Source organism: Arabidopsis thaliana (genome assembly GCF_000001735.4).
Source record: "Arabidopsis thaliana chromosome 1 sequence".
In the NCBI taxonomy this organism is placed as follows: domain Eukaryota; kingdom Viridiplantae; phylum Streptophyta; class Magnoliopsida; order Brassicales; family Brassicaceae; genus Arabidopsis; species Arabidopsis thaliana.
Genome location: NC_003070.9, coordinates 5,764,314 through 5,785,987, shown reverse-complemented (window position 1 = coordinate 5,785,987; position 21,674 = coordinate 5,764,314). Strand labels below are relative to the sequence as shown.

Here is a 21,674-nt window from a genome sequence, read left to right as displayed (position 1 = left end):
GATGAGTCAAAACACACTAAATTATAATCTCTGTATCATTTATATATAAATAGATAGGTAACAAGAACAAGTCAATAATCATTAAACTATGATGATTCCAAGGTGATTTAATTAGGCAAATTAAGTCCAAGTAGTACTAGTTCCCGTACCAACAACTACAAGACGCTTCTTTTTTTTGTACAAAACTCCTCTCGCCTTCGCCTGTGAACCTCTCACTTCCCTCAGAAAAATCCTAATCCCTCCCCGGGCAAACGGGTTTTTCTCCGTTAAGCCACCGTTCTCCTCGTAAGCTGCTCTCAGCCGTCCGATCAAAGCATCTAAGCTTCCCCACGCCTGTTTCAACGGGCAGTTACACTCTCCTGGTGGCTCTTTCTGTCCGAAGAAAACGCATCCTTGGATATGAACTTTTGTTTTACCAAACTGGTCACGACTTTGGAGGAAATCGAGGATGTGGTTTGATTCACACTCCCATACGTGAACTGGTGGCATCTTGGTCATGAGATACTGGCAAAACGTGTTCCAGTCGCGGCTTTTTTGTGACTCATAACGGCTTAGAGTCGGTGGTGGTCCTTCTACTATGCATTTGCCTTTGTTTCTCGTGTTTGTACTCGTCATTTCTGAAAGAAAAACCTTCAGAACCAGAGACGATGGAGAAAGTTTCTACCTTTTTTTTATTATTATTCCCTTTCAACTTACAATGTCTCGGCTCTTTATATAGATTGAGCTTACAATGGTTTAACCTACTTGGGCGCAGCTGAGCTGTCCAGCATATCACATCAGCACAAAATCAAGAGGGTGTCAAAACGACAGTTTTTTATTTGCGCCTCCGTACCGTACGACATGAGGATAAGGACTGGCTCTGCATATCCTTTGCTTTTGGCTTCATTTGCAGCTGACCGTTGTCATTTGCTGGACTGTGATTTTGTTGAGTTTTAATTGGGCTTCACTGACTTTTTGGCCCATTACCAAAACATCTTCACGTTTTGAGTTTTGGTGTTGTCGTTTTGATAATTGCTTCTCTTAAAAGTCCCAAATCAATTTGGTTCGTTAATTAGATTGTTGACTTCCGCATCCCTAAATTATTTACGCAGAAAGTTATGCAATGTGAACGCATAGCACGAGATCGTTCAAATTGATAGTTTTGACAATGCGTTATTGCTCTGAACTCTAAAGAAAGCACCTTCATAATAGCCTAATTAGATTTTTAAGAACGTCATAGCGTTTGGAAATTTGTATAAATATATACATACTTTATATTCTAGGGTTTATTCTCACGTTGTTATACGAAAAAGATTTTTCATATACTTCACAAGAATTCAAGTTAGACTCATATATGCCAAAAAGGCAAAAATGAAGTCCTAATTTCGTAATAGCACTCTACACACTTTCTCTTAGATATTGATTAAATAGGTAATGATGATAGTAACTCAATAACTACATATATCAATCAAAATTAAATCCGAGTCAATACGTATACACTCTACATATATATATAGATGTGTGTTTTTTTAATGTAAAGATAAATGGGTAGCAACCAAGATCTCAAGAATTAATAACTATGGATCATAAAGGTGATGGAATTAACTTTAAATAATTTGAACTAGTACTAGTACCCGTACCATTCATAAGATTCCTTTTCTTCTTCTTCTTCTTATACAAACTCCTCTGGCCCTTTGCCTGTGAATCTCTTACTGCCCTAAGAAAACCTTAAGCGGCAAAGAACTGAGATACTGATTATAGAGTGAAGGCAGACTATTTTTTGTAAGGATTATAGAATGAGATCACATACATGCAAGCGACAGTTATTTGTTTGCCTAGTTAAACTTGAATGGTAAGACTTGGGTTCGAACCATAACCATATTTGTTATATTTAAGCGCAGTGCAACCAATGACAGCCTATAATTTGTAATGTCTCCGCAATCTCAAAATCATCATCATACGATGAAAACGATCTTTAAAATCGTATCCCCAACCACATGTGCGACGTCGTATAGTACGGCTTAAGAAATTTACACGAGCATACAAATTTTCATATAGAATATAAACATTAATTTAGAATTAACTATAAATTAATTAATCCGTTTTGACTTCTTTATTTCTTATTCTAAATTTTGCATTATATACACATCTGTTTGATCCCTTTATTTGTTTCTATCAAGACCTTGAAAAAATGGCATTAGCATCACATATTCTTATTCTTCTTTCTCTTTTTCTTCTGATTTCCCTCGTCCGACCACAAGTTCCTCCAATGGAGCAATTCCGGTTCCTTAACAACGGCGACTTTGGAGAATCCACGGTGGAGTACGGTGCAAGTTACAGAGATTTAGGTGTAATACGTAACCAATTTCGTCTATGTTTCTTCAACACCACGCCAAACGCATTCACACTCGCTATCGGGATGGGGACAGGAAGTTCTGATTCAATCATTCGTTGGGTTTGGCAAGCTAACCCACAAAAACCAGTTCAAGAAGAGGCTTCTCTTTCGTTTGGACCGGAGGGAAACCTTGTCCTCGCCCAGCCAGATGGCAGAGTCGTATGGCAGACCATGACAGAAAATAAAGGTGTTATAGGCTTGACCATGAACGAAAATGGAAATCTTGTGTTGTTTGATGATGGAGGATGGCCCGTGTGGCAGAGCTTTGAATTCCCAACGGATACACTCTTGGTCGGTCAGTCTTTAACACTCGATGGGTCGAAGAACAAGCTCGTAAGCCGCAACAATGGGTCTTATAGTCTTATCTTAGAGCCCGACCGACTCGTTCTAAACCGTTTAATCCCTCGTAGCAACAACAAATCCCTTGTGTATCACATTATAGAGGGTCGGTTTATTCCAAGCGCCACTCTATACTCGGCTAAAGACCAAGGGACCACGACTCAATTGGGCCTAGCCACGCCGGGGCTCAGGCCTGAGTTTCCATATAAACATTTTCTCGCAAGGCCTAGATTCAACGCCTCACAAAGTTTCCTTAGGCTCGACGCTGATGGAAATCTTAGGATTTACTCTTTCGATTCCAAGGTCACGTTTCTTGCATGGGAAGTAACGTTCGAGCTTTTCAACCACGACAACAACAACGAGTGTTGGTTACCGTCCAAGTGTGGAGCGTTTGGGATTTGTGAGGACAATCAATGTGTGGCTTGTCCGTTGGGAGTGGGCTTAATGGGCTGGAGTAAGGCTTGTAAGCCTAAGAAGGTGAAGAGTTGTGATCCGAAGAGTTTTCATTATTATAGACTTGGAGGTGTTGAGCATTTCATGACTAAGTATAACGTTGGTCTTGCGCTTGGAGAGAGCAAGTGTCGGGGTTTGTGTAGTGGAGACTGTAAATGTTTGGGGTATTTTTTCGATAAAAGTAGCTTTAAGTGTTGGATTAGTTATGAGCTTGGGACTTTAGTCAAAGTGTCTGATTCCAGAAAAGTGGCTTATATCAAAACTCCTAATGTGTGATCAGTAACGTGTAGAAAAGGCAAAAAACATAATGGGCTTAAAGTACTAATAAGCCCATTATATGTACGACTTAATAAAGGCCTTTTTATCTATGTAATAAGCCTCTAATTCGATGAGATACTTTTCACAAATCTTTTTCTTCATTGCTTCGTCGAGAAGAGAATGAACAATGAAGTGAACTAATAAAACTTCCATTTGCAATTTCACGACCTCCATTTTCGTGCTGAGATTCTCTAAGCTCGATGGATCTAACGACGACGCGTCAGAGGCGTCCACTTATATCTGACTCTTCTTCTTCGTCTTCTACGAAATCTTACTCGAAGACCGATAAACCTGGCCGATCTAATGGCGGTGATGCGGAGGATGGTGGTCTCCGATGGTTCTTGCCGTTTATAGCGCTTTGTTATCTTCGTTACATGAGCGCGACTTCTAATATCATTCATGACTGCGATGAAGTGTTCAATTACTGGGAGCCTCTTCATTATATTCTCTACAAGTCCGGATTTCAGACCTGGGAATACAGGTTTGCTTTTCCGCTACATTTGATTATGTTACTACTGAGCTAAAGACCCGATGTTAGCTCGAGTGAGCATGTACTTTGAGCTGTGATTCTATACTTATGTATCGGTGACTACTGATTCTCAACATTTTGTTTCAATTTGAAATCAGAAATGTGAGGTTGGGATTTGGTTTTAGTGGAACTTCGGTTTCAACGGAATCTTTATTAGGTTATCGAGCTTTGTTTTATATGAAGATATAATCATGAGATTGATTACTTTTTTTTTTTTTGTGTGTGTGTGTGTGTGTATTTTGCAGTTCCAACTTTGCTCTTCGGTCGTACTTATACATTCTATTCCATGAATTGGCTGGACGGCCTGCTTCTTGGTGGTTTGGTGATGACAAGGTAAGCAATGCATACTTACTGATGTACATTCTAATCGGTATAGATATAACTGCATGTTTCTTATCCAGTTTACGTCTATCTTTTGGATAGGTTAGAGTTTTCTATGCAGTGAGACTCTTTCTCGGACTGGTTTCTGCAGTTTCAGATACTGTCCTGGTTGTTGCGCTCTCCAGAAAGTATGGGAAACGTATCGCTACCTATGCAGTTGCGATGCTCTGCTTAACCAGTGGCTGCTTCTTTGCTAGTACCAGTGAGTGTTTTGTTTTGTTTTGATTTGTTGTTACACTTGCTTAAGCTTTCTGTCATATTTCCTTAATATGCATATATAGGCTTTCCAAGTTATTCTTGCATCCGATAGGTTTTAGTTTCAAATGCTTGTATAAGTTATTCCAAAGACATTGCTCTGAATTTGGCTTTGTGTTCTGGTTTCTTACTAATTCATGTTTCTCTAAAATTTTGATAGGTTTCCTCCCCAGTTCATTTTCTATGTACGCCATAAGCCTCTCATCTGGTTTATTACTTTTCGAGAAGTATGCCATGGCTGTTGCAGTTTCGGTTGTCGGGGTGATTCTTGGCTGGCCATTTTCTATCTTGGCCTTTTTACCTGTCGTTATTTACTCTCTGGTTAAGAGATTCAAGCAAGCATTTATCGCTGGTGCAGTCACCACTATATTTCTCCTTGTAAGCTAACACCAATCCTAGATGCTTTGTCTGTGTGAATTTTATGGGAATTATTGGATCTCGCTGACTTTCATTAGCACCTGTAACTTTAAATTACTATTTTCTCTTCTAATTAGTTTTGTCTCTTTTCTAGGGAGTCTCACTACTTGTGGATTACTATTATTACAAGAGATGGACATCATCAGTTTTGAATCTCTTGATATACAATGTGTTAGGGGGTGGAGAGAGCCATCTCTATGGGACTGAAGGAGCGTTATTTTATATAAGAAATGGATTTAACAACTTCAACTTCTGTTTCATTTTGGCAATGTTGTTTGTCGCAATATATCCTGTTATCAGAAGGAAGTATGACCGTGCCCTGCTGGTTGTGATTTCCCCGATGTATATTTGGCTGGCGTTCATGTCACTTCAGCCCCACAAAGAAGAAAGGTGATTTTCTAAGATCTTTCATCTTGTAATTTTTTGAGCATTCGTATGGTGGCTTCTATATCGTTGAGGAAACCAGTTTTATGATACTTTTACAAAATCACGGTATTCAACAAACAATGTTTTTGATTGTCAATTAATTGACTGCAGGTTCCTTTATCCTATATACCCTCTTATTTGTGTCTCTGCTTCTGCTGTTATTGAGAACATCCCTGAGCTGTTCCGGGAAAAGTATAGCTCACGTGAAAGTCTTCTGGTGACAGTAAGTTCCAACTTACAATATCTCAGTCTCTGATTTATACCTTTCCGCAAATTGAAAAGAAGTAGATTGTACGATTCTCACATATCTGTTTAATACGCAGATAACCAAATACATGCGACCTGTGATTCTTGGTTGTATCTTATGTGCTTCACATTCTCGCACATTTGCTCTTATTAATGGCTATTCCGCTCCCTTGGAGGTCTACAAACTACTGGAGCATCATGATGATGCAGGACCAGGTATATCCAATTCGAACTGAACTTCTTGATCATTATAATGCTAAGACGAGTGAAGATCACATCTCACTTTTACTTCAAGAATAGTAATTTGCCATTGGAAAAAGGGTAACAAAGTCCTTTTGACAAAAGTTTTCTAATCACTGATGACTTCTTGGTTGGTTTTGTATGTCAGGTTCTGTTCTATGTGTGGGAAGTGAATGGCATCGATACCCATCATCGTTTTTTGTGCCCCACTACATTAGCGAAGTACGGTGGATCGATGATGGATTCCGCGGTCTTCTTCCATTCCCATTTAACAATACACTTGGAGGCACTTCAGCATCACCTCCATACTTCAACAACAAGAACCAAGCATCCGAAGAACAATATGTAATACTCACACACTCTTCTCTCATGAAACCTTCAAAATATCTCTAAACATAAACTTAATCATGGCTTGTTTACTCGTTCCATTTTTTCCAGTTAAAGAACATCGAAACTTGTACATTCCTCATTGAGTTGCAGCTTAGCAGACCGTATCAGTATCGAGGCAGCGACTTATCTACATGGGAGGTATAGGAATCAAACCATCTTCCTGAAACAGAATCCATCTTTGATTTCACTTCACTTCTTCAATTGGTTGTTTTGACCCTTTTTTCAGGCTATTGCGGTGTTGCCTTATTTGGACAGAGAGCTGTCGCCAGCTAAGTATAGATCGTTCTTCATCCCGCACATGTGGCAGGAGAAAAATGTGTTTGGCAAATACGTAGCACTGAGAAGAGTCCCAAAATGATCACAAATCGTTAAAACTCCTTAGACTTGTAGCTTTAACTCAGTTCATTGGGTAGTTTTGGGAGAATGTAATAACTAATAACTGATTAGTATCGGCTTTAAGTTCAGGTACGTTCACGGTTCGTAGTTGTGTTGTTGTGAAAGAGACTAGTTTTAACTTTGTAAGAAATCTCCAAATGGTCAGAAGAACGTGGAAGATTATGTTTATGACATTATTGTGCAAAGTCTATATTCTTTTTGTCTTTTGATATTGCGGATTCCAATTTTGGCTATCGAGAAAAAGGGAGAAAATGAGAAGACTATGGAGGGCACTTCATAATTCATATTTCTGTCCTCTTTAAGTTAGCGTTTGACCAACGCGTCGTAAAAAGGTACAGAAGAAGAACGCAATAGAATTGAAGATAATGAACTAAAAAAGTTGTGTATATATATTGTAAAAGATTATCTTTGAAGAAAAGAATAACCTAAACAAGGTATTAATTTTTCTAAAAATTTGATCGAGTCATCGAGATCATGGTAGGTATATTGACGTTTGTAATAATGTTGTCACTATGTTACCACCAGACTAATAAATAGTGCATGTCGTTTACAAAACTAAGAAAAGATTATTTTCTTAGTAGTTTTCAATCATGGTTAAAAAAGTATTTGAATATGGAAATTATTCTTAAAAAAATTGAATATGAATATGGAAGAGAACTTACAGAAAATTATTTACTAAATGTATTCCTTACATATTTCATGTAATTATATATTTTTACTAGCATAAAAGCATCAATTTATTTCCGTAAAGGAAAAAAAGAAAGAATTAAAAGGATCAAAGGGGCACGAAACTAGAGACGACGAAGCGTACTCGATTATTATCAGCCTTTGGTAGCTTCGTTCTCTCTCAAAAACCCTAACTTCTCTGTGACGATCGAATCCGATAGCGTGCGATAATGGCCAATAGTAATCTTCCCCGACGAATCATCAAGGTTAGTTTTCCGATCCTCTGTAGCATCCTCCGATCCGTATCTCCCCTCAGTTTCATTTTGGGGAATTCTAATCTGAAATCCGAAGAAGGAACCGACGGATTATATACCTCAGCAGAACTGGGAAGAATTTTCGATAGCTTGTACGATCTTATATCATCTTCGTCATCTTGATCTGACTTTTTTTTGTTCTTCGATCTGATAGGAAACTCAACGTCTGCTTAGTGAACCTGGTAATTTCATCACTTCATTCGATCCTTGTTGATTTCTCACAGTTGATTTTAGCTCAAACAGTTGGTTTTGGTAGCTGGAACTATTGATTTTAATTCTAAGTTGTATATCTTTCGAAATTGCAGCTCCTGGGATAAGTGCGTCTCCATCAGAGGAAAATATGAGATATTTCAATGTTATGATTCTTGGTCCTACTCAATCTCCTTATGAAGGTAGTCAAATTGTTTTAATCTCCCAAAGATGCTCATCGTTACTTCTTCCTTTTTCTTCTTTAATGCATGCTGCTCAACGATTTATCGTTATCGTTTCTGCTGCAAGTAGTGACTCTGCTCTGTCTCTATATTTGTTTATACAAACGGATATGTTCGTTTAGGTACTACTAGGTCTCATAGATTGCTCATGTTCGGATTGTAGTGTTATGAATAACGATGAGTCTTTAAGCTACCTTTGAGTTCATTTCGACACATTTTATTTGTTCTAGAATACACAATGCCAAGTCGAATTTCCAGAATCAAGTCTGCTGTTTTATCTATCATCATATTTCTGTTAATTGATGTTTACCAATAATTTTGTTTCCTTCTCAATCTGTAGGAGGAGTTTTCAAGTTGGAGCTCTTTTTGCCTGAAGAATATCCTATGGCAGCTCCCAAGGTAAGTTGCTTCAACTTTTGTGTGTTTTTCTTCTTTCATTTCATGTTTCACTTGTTTTGGTAACATTAGGATTACCCCACATAACATTGTTAAGTGGAGGTAAATGCTCTTTAAGTGAATGTCTCTCTACTCTTAACACTAGGATTTTATTTATGGGTTTATGAGATTGGTGATTTTGGTTTTGTTATGACTACTCCGAATGTATTTTCTTATATTATATTAGACAACGTATCCAAGTTTCTTCATTGATGTAGAGTTTATGGGTCTTATTGATGATATCATTTGAAACACAGGTTAGGTTTCTCACCAAGATTTACCATCCTAACATCGACAAGGTCTGTTGTGAAAAATTTCCTTTTCTTCTCTTACTGTCAAGATAACTAACCAAACACATGGTCTTTTATACTTATGGATCATGTTTTGTTTGCACTTATCATGTATATATAGCTTGGAAGAATCTGCCTTGACATACTGAAAGACAAGTGGAGTCCTGCACTACAAATACGAACTGTGCTCTTGAGGTATGAATATATCCATAGAATCTTCTTTCCCTACTAAATCCAAAATATTGTAGAAATTAAGATTTAATTATTCACACTTTCTGATTTTCCATTGCCGTGTAAAAACAGTATCCAAGCTCTTTTAAGTGCACCAAACCCAGATGATCCTCTGTCTGAGAACATAGCTAAGCATTGGAAGAGCAATGAGGCAGAAGCTGTGGAAACAGGTGATAAAATACGATCGAAAAACTCAAAAAAGTTGCAACAAAAACTTTATTCCTCTCCTCTCTAATCTGGTAATCTCATATCAATGTGAACTTATGCAGCTAAGGAATGGACTCGTCTTTACGCAAGTGGTGCTTAAAGAAGACTGCAAATGGAGAAAGATCATTGTCATTTAAATAACATTATATATGGTGAAACTCTATCTCAAGGTTTTATCTGAATCCTTTTTCTGAAAACAGAGGAAAAAGATTTGTACTCTCTGAATTTGTATAACTAGGGGGATCTAAGACTCGTTTACCCATATCTGGAATCTAACTTTCTTCAATTGTGCTTGCTTTTGATCTTTGTTTTTGTTATATATGCTCTATAATAATCTTTATAAAGTGGTGTAGATAATCAGATTTTCACAGGTTGTGAATCAAAGTAAATTGGATGAATGATGCATAATGTTACTATTACAGGTGTATGAAGCAGCTTATTTTGGTCAAATGTAAAAAAAAAAAAAAGTGGTAAAAATAGTAGTCACGAGGAATGAGACTTGAGATTTTGAAAAATGGGCATAATCAGAAACTTGACTCGTCAGTTGATGGACGCCTCAAGAAGTACCTCAGACTATTAGCAAGGACCTACAAATACAAAATTTGATTTCATTTCAGTAAAAACATTTCAACTTATCAAAGAGAAAAGTCTAATTTCAGAATTTTAACCTGCTGGAGAGGCTTGATTAGGGCTTTGTTCCTGTAGCTTACATGAAACTTCACCTTAGCCAACAAACCCTTTTTGTTTCACATACAACAAGAAGAAGCAACATGAGAAACAGAGCGATATTATAGCGGAGGGTATATGTTTTAGACATTAAAAAACAGGATTATTAGATACCTCGGTGTCGAATTCTCCAGATTCAACAGCGACGCTGATATCTGAAATGATCTTCACCAGCTCAACTAATAGTCCAGGTCTATCCGCTGATTCTATGAAGAGTAAACTGCATCATCAACAAATAATTATGGATCAATGATCAGATCATATATCATAAGAATAAAAGCATTTGGATAAGGTTCTAGAGTTGAGATAAGGTATGGGTATACATTACCTGCGGTCTGGTCCATCATCTTCAATGGTTATATGTGTTGCTATGTCCACGTCAATCTGTCAACATCCCAATCCAAAATACAGAAGAAGGAAAATGAATTTTGAAGCTACTTTGAAGTTGCGTGGGTATTCCCTTCTTCATCAAAGTGATTAATACTATAATGAAGTTTAATACTTGTACTCTACATTGACCCGCCAAATCCAAATATGTTGATTATTAGTTAAGTCTTTGTTTTCTCTATTATTGTTTCTTATCTGTACGTGACCGAGGAAACGACAAGCAGTCTTGACCTTTATGTTCGAGGATGCTAACTACTTGAAGAATTAGTGCAATACAAAAGAAGTGGATAAGGTTATAAAAAGAGCATCACAGTTTAAGGTTTTTACCGGTTCAGTTGGAGGAAGAACACCAAAAGCTGCTCCCATTGCCAACTGAGAACTTGATTCCTGATCCAAATCATCGAGAAGCAATGTGTGAGTTAAAAAATTATGCAAGATATAGGAAAAATAGAAAGAGAGGATATTAGGATGTGAAGTAGTTACAGGATGAAACTCAAGCAGATTGTTTATGACTGTGAGACGAATGGCCTCAAGCAATTCAGGGTCTTCTACTTTTCTTCCACTATCTCTGTTGTAACAACAATTACAGTCAGCTCAAAACTCAATCTAAAGTCAACTATTTGACAGAGTCAATCGATTCAAAGCAACATTAACTATCTAAACGACTCTTGGAGCTCAAAATACTCTTTGATGATATGAAAAGACATACGCTCTAGTAATGGCAAATTTGTTGTGCTTGCCGGAAGAATCAAGGTAAACATTTGCCTTGACGACATTCAATCCCAAGTTTTTGAGCGCATTCATCTAGAAGGGCAAAGTTGATCAGATCAAGAAGCAGTCAAAAAAGCAGGAAAGGAAGTAAGAAGCTTTTGTGAATGTTGGTCGATTATGCAGAGCTAGCAACAAGTGAGTAAGAAGAAGGTATCCTTCCTTACAGTGTCAAGTAAAGCTCCAAGACGATCTCCGAATGTAACTTCAAGAACGGTTGCATCAGGGTCAGAATCTTGGTCGATTATAACAACTGGAGTTGGAACTTTATCAGAATCAGCAGCACTTCCTTCTTGCTTTCCATTCTTCAAAATCAAAAACAAAAACATATAAACTTTAAAAAGTCTATTCAAATTACTAGTGTCCTTGTGTAATCATTTCATTTTCATACCTCCACAGCAGTAGCATTTGATGCTCTAATCTTCAAAGTGGATAATCTGAAGAAAAAAAAAAAAAAGAATTGAATTGAAGTATTTGAATCCGTAGAAGATCAGCTCAAAACAATCTGTGCTTTGAATCGAATTCCAGCAAAAGATACGAATTTATAACCAGCAATAAAATCATTTGGACATTTTAAAAAGATTAGCAACTCGGAACACAAAATTCTGATAATCGTTAAAAAAAGGTATCAGATGCTTTTTAAGGATTTAGAGATCTGTGGAGAAAATTCACTACAAAAGAATTTGTTTCGGAAACAGTATTTACTTCATGAAACTCGAATCAGCACAAAACTAAGATCACAATCGAAAAAGCAATCCAAAAGAAGCTCGAATTCAAATTCTCAAGAAGGCATCAAGAGATAGCCAAAAAACAAAAACCTTAATCGCTCGAGATTGACAAGAGGTTTATCGACAAATCCAAACGTAACTGTCCTAGGAGGCAAGCAAAGAGCTCCACAATCGCGTCTTAAAGCAAGAGAGCTAGAAGCATCAGTGAAGCAAAGAGCAGAACCAGAAGCAGAGGCCATAGCCATCACTCAAAAATCGGAATTAAGAAGAATGAGGAAAACGTTAGAGAGGAGTAGTAGTAGTGATGACGAAGAAGAAGAAGAGCCTTTGGACAGGTCTCGTGTTATCCGCCATGAGAGGATAATAAAAAAGATGTGACACACACACACAAAAAAAAAATGCCCGTTTCGTCCTTCTTATTATCTTCAACGTTAGATCGCCATTTCTCTTGCTTTCCCTTTCCTTGCCTACTTTTACATTTTCTTTTTAAATTCCACCAAATATTGTCTTCTTTTAAAATTTAAAAAAGTACACAATTCGACAAATTCTTCACATTCCTATTGGCCCCGATTTTATCGGATGTGACATGCTATTGGTCAGTGTTTTACCGACTAGTTAAAACATTAGGTGGCGCTAAAACAAATAACTAGGTTAAATGGAACATGACGTCATCCTTTATAAGTAATGGCCTTTATGGCCCAAACTTTCATCTCAAACGCTTCAGCCCACTGTTTAATGGGCCTAACGCTAAAGTGATCATCATATCGAAAATTACAAGTTTGCCACTTTCTCGCTGCTTCATCCCTCTCGTTGGTTCGTCAGATTTGCGTCCAAATCCCTCCCTAAAACCTTGAGTCAGACTCAAGAGATACGAACCAGAGAAATGTGGAAGTACGGTTTAAGAATCGCCGCCGGGAATGCCAAATTGAATCGGAAGTCTTCGATTCTAAATAATACCGTTTGTCATTTCTCACCTCCGACTTCAGCCGCCGTGGGAACACTTTTCCCGAGTTTAGATCACGTTCATCGATGCTTTTCATCTTCGAAGAGCACGAAATCTTCAATCACCAAAACGAAGAAATCTGAAGGCAAAAAATCCAAACCTAAAGGCGGCGATCCTGGTGCCGCCGGAGCTGAGGAAGGAGAGTTTGGAGCCGCCGGTGGAGACGACCTTGAAGCGGGTCGTGCCAAGAGACTAGCTGATGATGAGAAGATTCCGTCTCTAGATGTTGGTCCTAATGGAAGGCCTCTCTTTACTCCCAAAGATACTACACTATCGCAGCTGACTCACAAGGATATTGGCTCCTACTTCAAATTCGAGTAATCTCAATTCTCTCTTTCCCTTATGTTTCTGTTTATCTATTTTTAGAATTTTGTATGAATCGTTTTGTGTGTGTTGATGTAATATATATATTGTGGGAATGATAGTGAGGCAGCACTGAAAGCAGTTCTGCCGGAAGGATTAGCTTCAGGAATTGAAGATGAGTTTAATGAATCATGGAGACCTGCATTGCTTGTCAGAAAAAGTTACTTGGCTCTGAGGGATAATTTTAGACGCATTGCTGATCCTCCCATGTGGCCAAGTGACAGTAAAGGTGTGTTCTTTGTTTCCGTTATGTTGATTTCTAAGTATCACGATTAGTGATCTCTTCTATGGTTAACAGTTTTGTGTGTTTTTATTTTCCTTTGAAACGAAAGCAGCCTAATTTGTTTGCTAAGTCTTGCTTGTCATATGCCCTTATCCGGGGATCTGTAATACCATAGGTATTTATAATCATTGCTTCCTCTTTCTTTCTGAAAAGGTGTCAAACTTCAGAAGCAGATTGTCTTGGATGGCCCTGTTAAGTGTGGAAAGAGTATTGCTCTGGCGATGCTTGTTCACTGGGCACGTGACGAAGGCTGGTTAGTTTTATATGCACCAAAAGGACGTGACTGGACTCACGGTGGCTACTTCTATAAGAATCCACATACAGGGTTTTGGGACACTCCTCTACAAGCTGAGAATATTCTCAAGGCAAGATTCCACATGCCTCCTCTTTTGGAATGGAATTCTTCCTATTTAACAGCATTTCTTAATAAACTTAACTTCTGTAGGATTTTGTCAAGTTCAATGAATCCCGCTTAAGAGAGTTACGGTGCAAAATCCATGATCCTATCGTGCTTGGAGAGGGTGCGGGTGTTGGATACTTGAAAGGAGCAGATGCTATGCCTATTCCCGAGGATTCAACTCTGTATGACCTTGTGCAAATGGGAATTAAGAGCACTCATGCAGCTGTTAATGTCGTTGTGCGACTTAGAAAAGAACTCTCAGTTGTAAAAGATGTACCAGTGTTGATTGTAATCGATCAAGTTAGTCCCCAGTTTTCCCCTTTATGATACCATATTTCGCCTTCTATTATTTTAAATCTCTCTCTTTTTCACTAGAGCTAATGCTGCTTGTTTCTTGTTGTTTACTTGTCTTTCAGTATAACAGTTGGTTTACATTCAGCGAGTTTGAAGAGCCCGTAACACCGCGTTCTTGCCGACCTATACATGCCAGAGAACTTACAACGGTGAATTTTTCTTCCAAATTGATTTATGATCCAGAAAACAAAAATCGCAATTAACTCAATTCTTTTGGCAGGTGAATGCTTTCAGAAGCATGATGCATGAAGATATGATGGTGGGTGCATTCTCACATTCAACAGCAGTAGGAAAACTACGCAAAGACTTGCCAGATGTTCCAGTTGATGCTCGTCAGCAATTCCCACGTTATTCTTTGGATGAAGCAGAAGCTGTCTGCTATTACTACCTTCGGTGAGTTAACATGAAACCAATTTTAATAGTACTCAGCTCTGTAATCCTCCTCTCAACTGATCAGACCCGTTTTTTAGTTATAGTTCATTATTGAGTCTATCTACTTGACATGTGTATGGGCCTAAACCGAATATCGATTTCACGAACGTTCAATATGGTATTGTTTCAGGCAAAGACTAGTTCGGCGTGAAGTATTCAACGAAGAAAACTGGAAGAAGATATACTATCTGGCAAATGGAAATGGAGCAGAGATGCGTTGGTTAGCCCCTTTCATGCGTTGAGGAACAATATACAAACAAACAAAATAGATTGTGATCTTGATTTGTCGCCTTTTCTGGTGTTTTAAGTTATCCCGTTAGTTTGGGAGAGAAACTCTTTTCATTGACCTTTCTGAATTAAAGGAAGATTTTTGTTGTTTGAGTTTGTAGTTTTAGGTTTCCTTGTTGTCTGTAAAACACTGGTTTTTGGACCTAAATTTCTTTCTAATAAAATCAGTGCCTCTCATTTATTATCGCTCGAGTTGATAACAATGTTATGCAAAAATAAAAAGTTGTGAAAGAGTGAAAGAATCACTCACAAAACAGGCAATTGATGGGAAGAAATTGCGGAACTGCATATTTATTGTGCGGAGTTATGATTACACCAAAACCATATAGCATAGAAGATAGCCAAATAGGTTTAAAAAGAACACCAAATTGATGTTTGTTTTCACAAAAAGGAAAAATTTAGACATAACATAACACATTGAGAAAAGTACACAAGTTCTATTGAAAAAGAATAGACATGAAGAGCTATACAAACCAAAAGGCGAAGAAGAAGAATGAGAAGAAAAAACAATTAGCTCATCTTAGGAAAATGAAACCACACCCTCCAAGCATCACCATCCTAACCGTAATAACTCGGAGACCCAAAAGAAAAATTTTAATGAGAATTAAAAGGAAAGAAAATAACACTACAACCACCACCAAACGAACCCACCAGCAAGATCACATTTTTTCCAGATTCATGAAAAATATTTAATGAACCCAAACTAGGATGTTGGTGATGATGATGATGATGACTCAAACCGGTATGGCATCAACATTGGATGAGTCTTCACATCTCAATACTATTCCTTCAAGACTTGTTGGGAATGTGCATCTCCTCCATTGCCAACCAGCTGCTAGTGGCTCTGATGATGGAACTATCATCAACACATTATCGTTTCTCTGCACCACTCCAATCACACTCACTGTACTTCCTTCTTTTATATACCTGAAATTGAAACCCAGCATCGAGTATCAGGATCGAAGCTTCTGTTAAGTTTTTATTACTTTAGGAGTTGTTAATGAAGTGCTTGTTCATTACCCTTCTTTGAGCCGCATTATTCGATCATCGCTTGTTAGATTCTTCTTGCCTAACCATCGTACAAAATCGGGAGACACTTGCTCGCTTCCTTGCTTGAAGTCGATGACAACAGAATCATCTACAAGAGGTGTTACCTTTGCACCGCTTCCGGTTTTGACTAAGGCTCTGAGCCCAGACTGGAAATCAGAGATGTAAAAGTCCACCACATGTCTCTGCAACATAACATTACAACGAAGTGTTTTGATGGGTTGAGGAAGATAATATAACATTTCCTCTGTCAAAACGAAAATATTGGGAAGGGAATCACTAACCTCTGATGATCTCAGTCCCCATGTGAAGTGACGATGGGAAGAATTGGCTGGTTTCGAACCCCATCCACGATACTCATATAGACATGTCGATGTGTACACACATCTGGGAACTCTGTGGAAGGATGACTCAAGCGGTACATTACCACAAGTTACCACCTTCAAACAATAAAACAAGAATCAAGGTCATAAACATAACAAGCCAAGATTACAAATGCATTACAATATCCATCCAAAACATGTTCTATTCCACTATTTCAACTAAGTAGTACTATGCTTGTTATTAGTTTATCAAAGGCCACATGCAAAAAAGCAATAGCCTTCTCCCAGTTGCAGTCATATAGTTACTGTATGATCAGAGACCGAATATACATCCTGGCAAGTAGACAAGTAGCAGAAGGAGAAGCCAAAAAACAGTCAATTGTAAGACGCGCATGGATGCTTACCCCAGTGACCTTCACGTGTTGACCATTTTTGGCAGTTCTAAGATCAGCATCAGGATAACGAGCAATGAAATCTGTGATACCACGTCTTCCCCAACAAATATTCCAAATGAAAAGTGCAGCAACAACTGTGAACAAGATGGCGACAACAACAAGGAGAATTGGGTTGTGAACTGCACCAAGAATGAAGCCTCCAGCAAGGAACCCCATAATGAATATAAGAACAACCAGCCACAGCACAGGCTTTGGAAAGCTCTTCAGGCAGGAAAAGTCATCTTCTGGACCAAGGGTAGTTACCGCCTGGTTGTGGACAACAGTAGGCATATGTGACTTCATCAAACCAGAAGAGTCTAGTGGACCAGAAACCTTCCTGGGAGCCCCAGATGAATTCAGAGGGCCTGATGTAATAGGCCCAGAGGTAATGAGACCTGTAGCTGGAAGAATAGGAATAGAACCAGAATTTTGGCGAGTTACACCACCAGATTGAGGGCCAGATGATTTCTTCAAAGGCTCTCCATGCTTAGATAATGGTCCGGAATTCGTTTTCTTCATTGAAACAGAGCCAGCAGAAGCTAAAGAGCCAGACATACGGCCAGTGGCCATAGGAGCACCTGGACCTGATTGTGCAGTTCCTGCAAATGAGCCAGACCTTGAAGGAGCACCTGGTATGGGACCAGACTTCCTGGACTTAGTCCCATCTGCTGGAATATCAAACATCTTCCCCAATTCTCCTGATCTCTTGATATCACCACCAGTGTAAGGCATGGCTACTGCACTCATAGTTGGAGCCCTTTCTTTGGGTTGCTCAGGCCGACCAGACACAAATAGCCCATTGCTGAGCTGATGAGATGGGTATCTCGAACCCATTTTGGTGATTTAAAGAAAAACCAGAGCAAGTTACTCTGAGCAGCCGGGTTCAAAACGTAAGAAGTTCAAATCCTAGAGAAACAGGAGAGGAAGAAGTGAGAAATGAGCCAAATGCATACTGCTTCACATGTATATAGACATAACAAGATTAAAATAATGAAGAAAAAGTCCTCGTCAGATTAAAGATTGTGACAGGTGAAACAATGGGCAATACCACAAATCAGAAACAGCATCAAAGACCTATGCCGACAACTACAAGGCTAGCAGCCAGAAGTGAGTAACTCAGCCATTTGTATTACTAAAGAGGACCACTAACTATAGGCTCAGATCTCTAAGTTTCTACCAGCGATTTTTGCGGTAACCAGGTTTTGTCTAGTTCAATTCTAAATAACCCAATTTATAGAAAAATCTGAATGAACAGAAAAAAAACTAAAGATAAATTCAACGCAGCATCACAATCACATCAAAGAAAGGAGTTCTCTCAGTTTCCATTTCAAGTAAAACAACCAAAATCGGAAATCTAGATCACCATTTTTAACAAAGCCCCAAAATTGGAACCAGGTGGAAATGAAATTGGAAAAACACGATCAAGCAGAGGAAAATCGAATCTGGGAAAATGACAAGAGGTGGATTGGAACCTGAGTAGGAGAAGAGAGTGAGTTTCGGAGAAAATGCAGCTAACGATATCAGGAAAAGTGATTGGTATTGTGGGAGTGACAGTAGAAGATGAAGAGGAAGCAATACTGGGGAAGCCAAGATCCCATCACCGTTGAGCTCTCTCTCTCTCTCTCTCGTCTCCGTCGTGTGGATCTCGATCTCGATCTCTCTTTGAGCCGCAACAACTGATGAGTTGTCTCAGTCTCTCTCTCTTTCTCTCTCCTCTTCCTTTTCCTCTCTCTCTTTCTCTCTCTAAAAGGGCTAAGTTTTTTAAAAAAATGTCTACCAAACTGATACAAAGAGGAAGAAGAAGAAACACTCTGTACTTTTTTTTTTAACAAGAGAAGAAATGAAAACAAAGATGTGAATTTAAGAAAAAAAATAATGTGTCGACATTACAAAACTGTATTTAATCATCATTTGAAAACATTTAATCATTTGATAAACTATGTAACATTACCCCCTTAATCTTCTTTCCACCTAACCTTTGTATCATTTGTTGGTCTTTCTATTTTATAACATTCCTTAAATTATTGAATTAAAACTATCTAAATTCTGTTAATTACTCACTTGTAATCCATTTTGTTCACTGGAAATGTAAATTTTACTGTCTTATTTTGCAAAACACTCTTGAATTTTTTTTTATTTTTTTTCTGGTCAATAAGACACAAACATGTTGGATTATAAACTATTGTGATCATAACTCTGTTCGGTAATGTTTTCAATATCAAATTTGATAGTTGGTGATTGGATTTGTCAACATCTCTTTTTTTTTTTGTTTAATCCTTTGCTAAGTTAAGTCGGCCACATATATATTGGGTACGATTTTCATAGGTCTTTCCTCACGCCAGAAGTGTTGTTTTATTTTGTTGATTGAGTTATTAATTATTGGAAGCTTTTCTTTCAAGCAAAGTAAAATGCGTAATAATGATTAGTCACATCCAATGGTTAGTCAGTCTATTACACCGTTAATCAAGCTCTGGTCATATAATTTTTTTATTTTTGGAACTAACACTTATTAGTTTAGGTTTCCATCACCTATTTAATTCGTAATTCTTATACATGCATATAATAGAGATACATATATACAAATTTATGATCATTTTTGCACAACATGTGATCTCATTCATTAGTATGCATTATGCGAAAACCTCGACGCGCAAAAGACACGTAATAGCTAATAATGTTACTCATTTATAATGATTGAAGCAAGACGAAAACAACAACATATATATCAAATTGTAAACTAGATATTTCTTAAAAGTGAAAAAAAACAAAGAAATATAAAGGACAATTTTGAGTCAGTCTCTTAATATTAAAACATATATACATAAATAAGCACAAACGTGGTTACCTGTCTTCATGCAATGTGGACTTTAGTTTATCTAATCAAAATCAAAATAAAAGGTGTAATAGTTCTCGTCATTTTTCAAATTTTAAAAATCAGAACCAAGTGATTTTTGTTTGAGTATTGATCCATTGTTTAAACAATTTAACACAGTATATACGTCTCTTGAGATGTTGACATGATGATAAAATACGAGATCGTCTCTTGGTTTTCGAATTTTGAACTTTAATAGTTTTTTTTTTTAGGGAAACTTTAATAGTTGTTTATCATAAGATTAGTCACCTAATGGTTACGTTGCAGTACCGAACCAATTTTTTACCCTTTTTTCTAAATGTGGTCGTGGCATAATTTCCAAAAGAGATCCAAAACCCGGTTTGCTCAACTGATAAGCCGGTCGGTTCTGGTTTGAAAAACAAGAAATAATCTGAAAGTGTGAAACAGCAACGTGTCTCGGTGTTTCATGAGCCACCTGCCACCTCATTCACGTCGGTCATTTTGTCGTTTCACGGTTCACGCTCTAGACACGTGCTCTGTCCCCACCATGACTTTCGCTGCCGACTCGCTTCGCTTTGCAAACTCAAACATGTGTGTATATGTAAGTTTCATCCTAATAAGCATCTCTTACCACATTAATTTAAAACAAAGAAAACATCAAAATGGCTGAAAAAGTAAAGTCTGGTCAAGTTTTTAACCTATTATGCATATTCTCGATCTTTTTCTTCCTCTTTGTGTTATCAGTGAATGTTTCGGCTGATGTCGATTCTGAGAGAGCGGTGCCATCTGAAGATAAAACGACGACTGTTTGGCTAACTAAAATCAAACGGTCCGGTAAAAATTATTGGGCTAAAGTTAGAGAGACTTTGGATCGTGGACAGTCCCACTTCTTTCCTCCGAACACATAGTAAGTATATATACTCAATCTTTGCTTGGTCGGGGAATCTTTTGTTTTGAACTCAACGAGCCATTTTTTGTTTTTAAATTTCCTCTCTTTTTGAATAGTTTTACCGGAAAGAATGATGCGCCGATGGGAGCCGGTGAAAATATGAAAGAGGCGGCGACGAGGAGCTTTGAGCATAGCAAAGCGACGGTGGAGGAAGCTGCTAGATCAGCGGCAGAAGTGGTGAGTGATACGGCGGAAGCTGTGAAAGAAAAGGTGAAGAGGAGCGTTTCCGGTGGAGTGACGCAGCCGTCGGAGGGATCTGAGGAGCTATAAATACGCAGTTGTTCTAAGCTTATGGGTTTTAATTATTTAAATAATTAGTGTGTGTTTGAGATCAAAATGACACAGTTTTGGGGGAGTATATCTCCACATCATATGTTGTTTGCATCACATGGTTTCTCTGTATACAACGACCAGATCCACATCACTCATTCTCGTCCTTCTTTTTGTCATGAATACAGAATAATATTTTAGATTCTACATTTCTCAGCAGTCAGTTTAATGAGAAATAAAAATAGGGATTTGATATTGTGTTTTTGCATTAGGGATTTTAGAACTCATAATACATGACTCTAAAAGTCTAATCTTATATAGAGTGGGTTAAAGACTAGGATACGTAGTCTAGTAAATAGGAAATGGTGTTGTCCACAAAAGGGATTTAGTCCCTCTCGTATGCTATAAAGTTATCGCTACCCACTGACCCAAAATTATCTAAGACGATCGTAAATATCTATTTTCGAATTTACAAAAAAAAAGAGAATGATCTATTTCTGATCCAAAATATCTATTTAGCAGAAAAGGCTGGAAATATTTATATCACTAAGACTTAAAAAACCAATGATTGTGATATGTGACGGTGATTCAATTAGATTACTTTCGATCATGTTAGAAGATAGATACTTTCGAGTTTCACTTTTGTCGGTAAAAGATTGAATTAGTTATCAGACACATATATGTAAAATGTGATTTTTATTCATTTTTCTACTTTGGAAATTATCTTCATTCATCAAATTGTGTTACA

The 21,674-nt window shown here is 37.8% G+C and overlaps 8 protein-coding genes and 1 long non-coding RNA gene across 12 annotated transcripts, besides 1 other annotated feature; 5 read left to right on the top strand and 4 right to left on the bottom strand.

Moving 5' to 3' along the window:
• Positions 1–28: 28 nt before the first annotated feature.
• On the bottom strand, positions 29–985 carry LSH8 (LIGHT-DEPENDENT SHORT HYPOCOTYLS-like protein (DUF640)). The gene has a single exon (NM_101552.3). It carries the CDS (start codon positions 613–615, stop codon positions 121–123), a length of 495 nt encoding a protein of 164 aa, NP_173135.1. The 5' UTR covers positions 616–985; the 3' UTR covers positions 29–120.
• A 1,162-nt stretch (positions 986–2,147) lies between these two features.
• AT1G16905 (Curculin-like (mannose-binding) lectin family protein) lies at positions 2,148–3,533 on the top strand. Its single transcript, NM_001084080.1, has one exon. It carries the CDS (start codon positions 2,171–2,173, stop codon positions 3,440–3,442), a length of 1,272 nt encoding a protein of 423 aa, NP_001077549.2. The 5' UTR covers positions 2,148–2,170; the 3' UTR covers positions 3,443–3,533.
• Positions 3,534–3,554: 21 nt separating this feature from the next.
• On the top strand, positions 3,555–6,980 carry EBS3 (Alg9-like mannosyltransferase family). The gene is made up of 10 exons (NM_101551.4): positions 3,555–3,965; positions 4,259–4,346; positions 4,437–4,596; positions 4,810–5,027; positions 5,161–5,456; positions 5,604–5,715; positions 5,816–5,954; positions 6,127–6,323; positions 6,417–6,506; positions 6,595–6,980. Exons 1-10 carry the CDS (start codon positions 3,685–3,687, stop codon positions 6,724–6,726), a joined length of 1,713 nt encoding a protein of 570 aa, NP_173134.2. The 5' UTR covers positions 3,555–3,684; the 3' UTR covers positions 6,727–6,980.
• Positions 6,981–7,458: 478 nt separating this feature from the next.
• Positions 7,459–9,811, top strand: UBC36 (ubiquitin-conjugating enzyme 36). Of its 3 annotated transcripts, none has more exons than NM_101550.4 (8): positions 7,459–7,696; positions 7,899–7,926; positions 8,050–8,136; positions 8,516–8,574; positions 8,868–8,909; positions 9,022–9,095; positions 9,204–9,301; positions 9,401–9,706. In NM_101550.4, exons 1-8 carry the CDS (start codon positions 7,661–7,663, stop codon positions 9,436–9,438), a joined length of 462 nt encoding a protein of 153 aa, NP_564011.1. In that variant the 5' UTR covers positions 7,459–7,660; the 3' UTR covers positions 9,439–9,706. The 3 variants fall into 3 exon arrangements, with proteins under 3 accessions (NP_564011.1, NP_001185017.1, NP_849678.1); NM_001198088.1 differs by having other exon boundaries at positions 7,504–7,696; positions 7,899–7,953; positions 9,401–9,811; NM_179347.2 differs by having other exon boundaries at positions 7,674–7,926; positions 9,401–9,642.
• AT1G05277 lies at positions 8,160–8,888 on the bottom strand. Its single transcript, NR_138868.1, has one exon. It is a non-coding gene; the product is annotated as an other RNA (long non-coding RNA).
• Positions 9,680–12,476, bottom strand: ACR11 (uridylyltransferase-like protein). Of its 2 annotated transcripts, NM_101549.5 has the most exons (10): positions 12,038–12,476; positions 11,611–11,656; positions 11,387–11,524; positions 11,161–11,255; positions 10,935–11,019; positions 10,779–10,838; positions 10,393–10,448; positions 10,179–10,284; positions 10,007–10,075; positions 9,680–9,925 (listed from the first exon to the last, which is right to left on the bottom strand). In NM_101549.5, exons 1-10 carry the CDS (start codon positions 12,190–12,192, stop codon positions 9,863–9,865), a joined length of 873 nt encoding a protein of 290 aa, NP_564010.1. In that variant the 5' UTR covers positions 12,193–12,476; the 3' UTR covers positions 9,680–9,862. The 2 variants fall into 2 exon arrangements, with proteins under 2 accessions (NP_564010.1, NP_973847.1); NM_202118.2 differs by lacking the exons at positions 9,680–9,925; positions 10,007–10,075; positions 10,179–10,284 and having other exon boundaries at positions 10,426–10,838; positions 12,038–12,310.
• Positions 12,477–12,665: 189 nt separating this feature from the next.
• Positions 12,666–15,256, top strand: AT1G16870 (mitochondrial 28S ribosomal protein S29-like protein). Its single transcript, NM_101548.6, has 7 exons — positions 12,666–13,267; positions 13,376–13,542; positions 13,750–13,961; positions 14,042–14,296; positions 14,413–14,499; positions 14,571–14,743; positions 14,913–15,256. The coding sequence occupies exons 1-7, from the start codon at positions 12,831–12,833 to the stop codon at positions 15,022–15,024; spliced, it is 1,443 nt and encodes a 480-aa protein (NP_173131.1). The 5' UTR covers positions 12,666–12,830; the 3' UTR covers positions 15,025–15,256.
• Positions 15,257–15,385: 129 nt separating this feature from the next.
• AT1G16860 (Ubiquitin-specific protease family C19-related protein) lies at positions 15,386–18,688 on the bottom strand. Its single transcript, NM_101547.4, has 5 exons — positions 18,347–18,688; positions 16,845–17,780; positions 16,402–16,557; positions 16,091–16,302; positions 15,386–15,997 (listed from the first exon to the last, which is right to left on the bottom strand). The coding sequence occupies exons 2-5, from the start codon at positions 17,706–17,708 to the stop codon at positions 15,805–15,807; spliced, it is 1,425 nt and encodes a 474-aa protein (NP_564009.1). The 5' UTR covers positions 17,709–17,780; positions 18,347–18,688; the 3' UTR covers positions 15,386–15,804.
• Positions 18,395–18,472: a sequence feature (AT1G16860.uORF1).
• Positions 18,689–20,189: 1,501 nt separating the features above from the next.
• Positions 20,190–21,181, top strand: AT1G16850 (uncharacterized protein). Its single transcript, NM_101546.3, has 2 exons — positions 20,190–20,614; positions 20,713–21,181. The coding sequence occupies exons 1-2, from the start codon at positions 20,370–20,372 to the stop codon at positions 20,924–20,926; spliced, it is 459 nt and encodes a 152-aa protein (NP_564008.1). The 5' UTR covers positions 20,190–20,369; the 3' UTR covers positions 20,927–21,181.
• Positions 21,182–21,674: the final 493 nt, after the last annotated feature.

Coding starts and splice junctions, on each gene's coding strand:
- LSH8 (NM_101552.3), bottom strand. CDS start 615: ATGACGAGTACAAACACGAGAAACAAAGGCAAATGCATAGTAGAAGGA.
- AT1G16905 (NM_001084080.1), top strand. CDS start 2,171: ATGGCATTAGCATCACATATTCTTATTCTTCTTTCTCTTTTTCTTCTG.
- EBS3 (NM_101551.4), top strand. CDS start 3,685: ATGGATCTAACGACGACGCGTCAGAGGCGTCCACTTATATCTGACTCT. Junction 5,955..6,126: donor TCATGATGATGCAGGACCAG/GTATATCCAATT, acceptor TTTGTATGTCAG/GTTCTGTTCTATGTGTGGGA. Junction 6,324..6,416: donor AAGCATCCGAAGAACAATAT/GTAATACTCACA, acceptor CATTTTTTCCAG/TTAAAGAACATCGAAACTTG.
- UBC36 (NM_001198088.1), top strand. CDS start 7,661: ATGGCCAATAGTAATCTTCCCCGACGAATCATCAAG. Junction 7,697..7,898: donor TTCCCCGACGAATCATCAAG/GTTAGTTTTCCG, acceptor TCGATCTGATAG/GAAACTCAACGTCTGCTTAG. Junction 8,575..8,867: donor ATCCTATGGCAGCTCCCAAG/GTAAGTTGCTTC, acceptor TTTGAAACACAG/GTTAGGTTTCTCACCAAGAT.
- ACR11 (NM_101549.5), bottom strand. CDS start 12,192: ATGGCTATGGCCTCTGCTTCTGGTTCTGCTCTTTGCTTCACTGATGCT. Junction 11,256..11,386: donor TTGGAGCTTTACTTGACACT/GTAAGGAAGGAT, acceptor TTGCCCTTCTAG/ATGAATGCGCTCAAAAACTT. Junction 10,839..10,934: donor ATCTGCTTGAGTTTCATCCT/GTAACTACTTCA, acceptor GATTTGGATCAG/GAATCAAGTTCTCAGTTGGC.
- AT1G16870 (NM_101548.6), top strand. CDS start 12,831: ATGTGGAAGTACGGTTTAAGAATCGCCGCCGGGAATGCCAAATTGAAT. Junction 13,268..13,375: donor GGCTCCTACTTCAAATTCGA/GTAATCTCAATT, acceptor TGGGAATGATAG/TGAGGCAGCACTGAAAGCAG. Junction 14,297..14,412: donor TGTTGATTGTAATCGATCAA/GTTAGTCCCCAG, acceptor CTTGTCTTTCAG/TATAACAGTTGGTTTACATT.
- AT1G16860 (NM_101547.4), bottom strand. CDS start 17,708: ATGGGTTCGAGATACCCATCTCATCAGCTCAGCAATGGGCTATTTGTG. Junction 16,303..16,401: donor GGGGACTGAGATCATCAGAG/GTTAGTGATTCC, acceptor GTTATGTTGCAG/AGACATGTGGTGGACTTTTA. Junction 15,998..16,090: donor ATAATGCGGCTCAAAGAAGG/GTAATGAACAAG, acceptor TTTCAATTTCAG/GTATATAAAAGAAGGAAGTA.
- AT1G16850 (NM_101546.3), top strand. CDS start 20,370: ATGGCTGAAAAAGTAAAGTCTGGTCAAGTTTTTAACCTATTATGCATA. Junction 20,615..20,712: donor TTCTTTCCTCCGAACACATA/GTAAGTATATAT, acceptor CTTTTTGAATAG/TTTTACCGGAAAGAATGATG.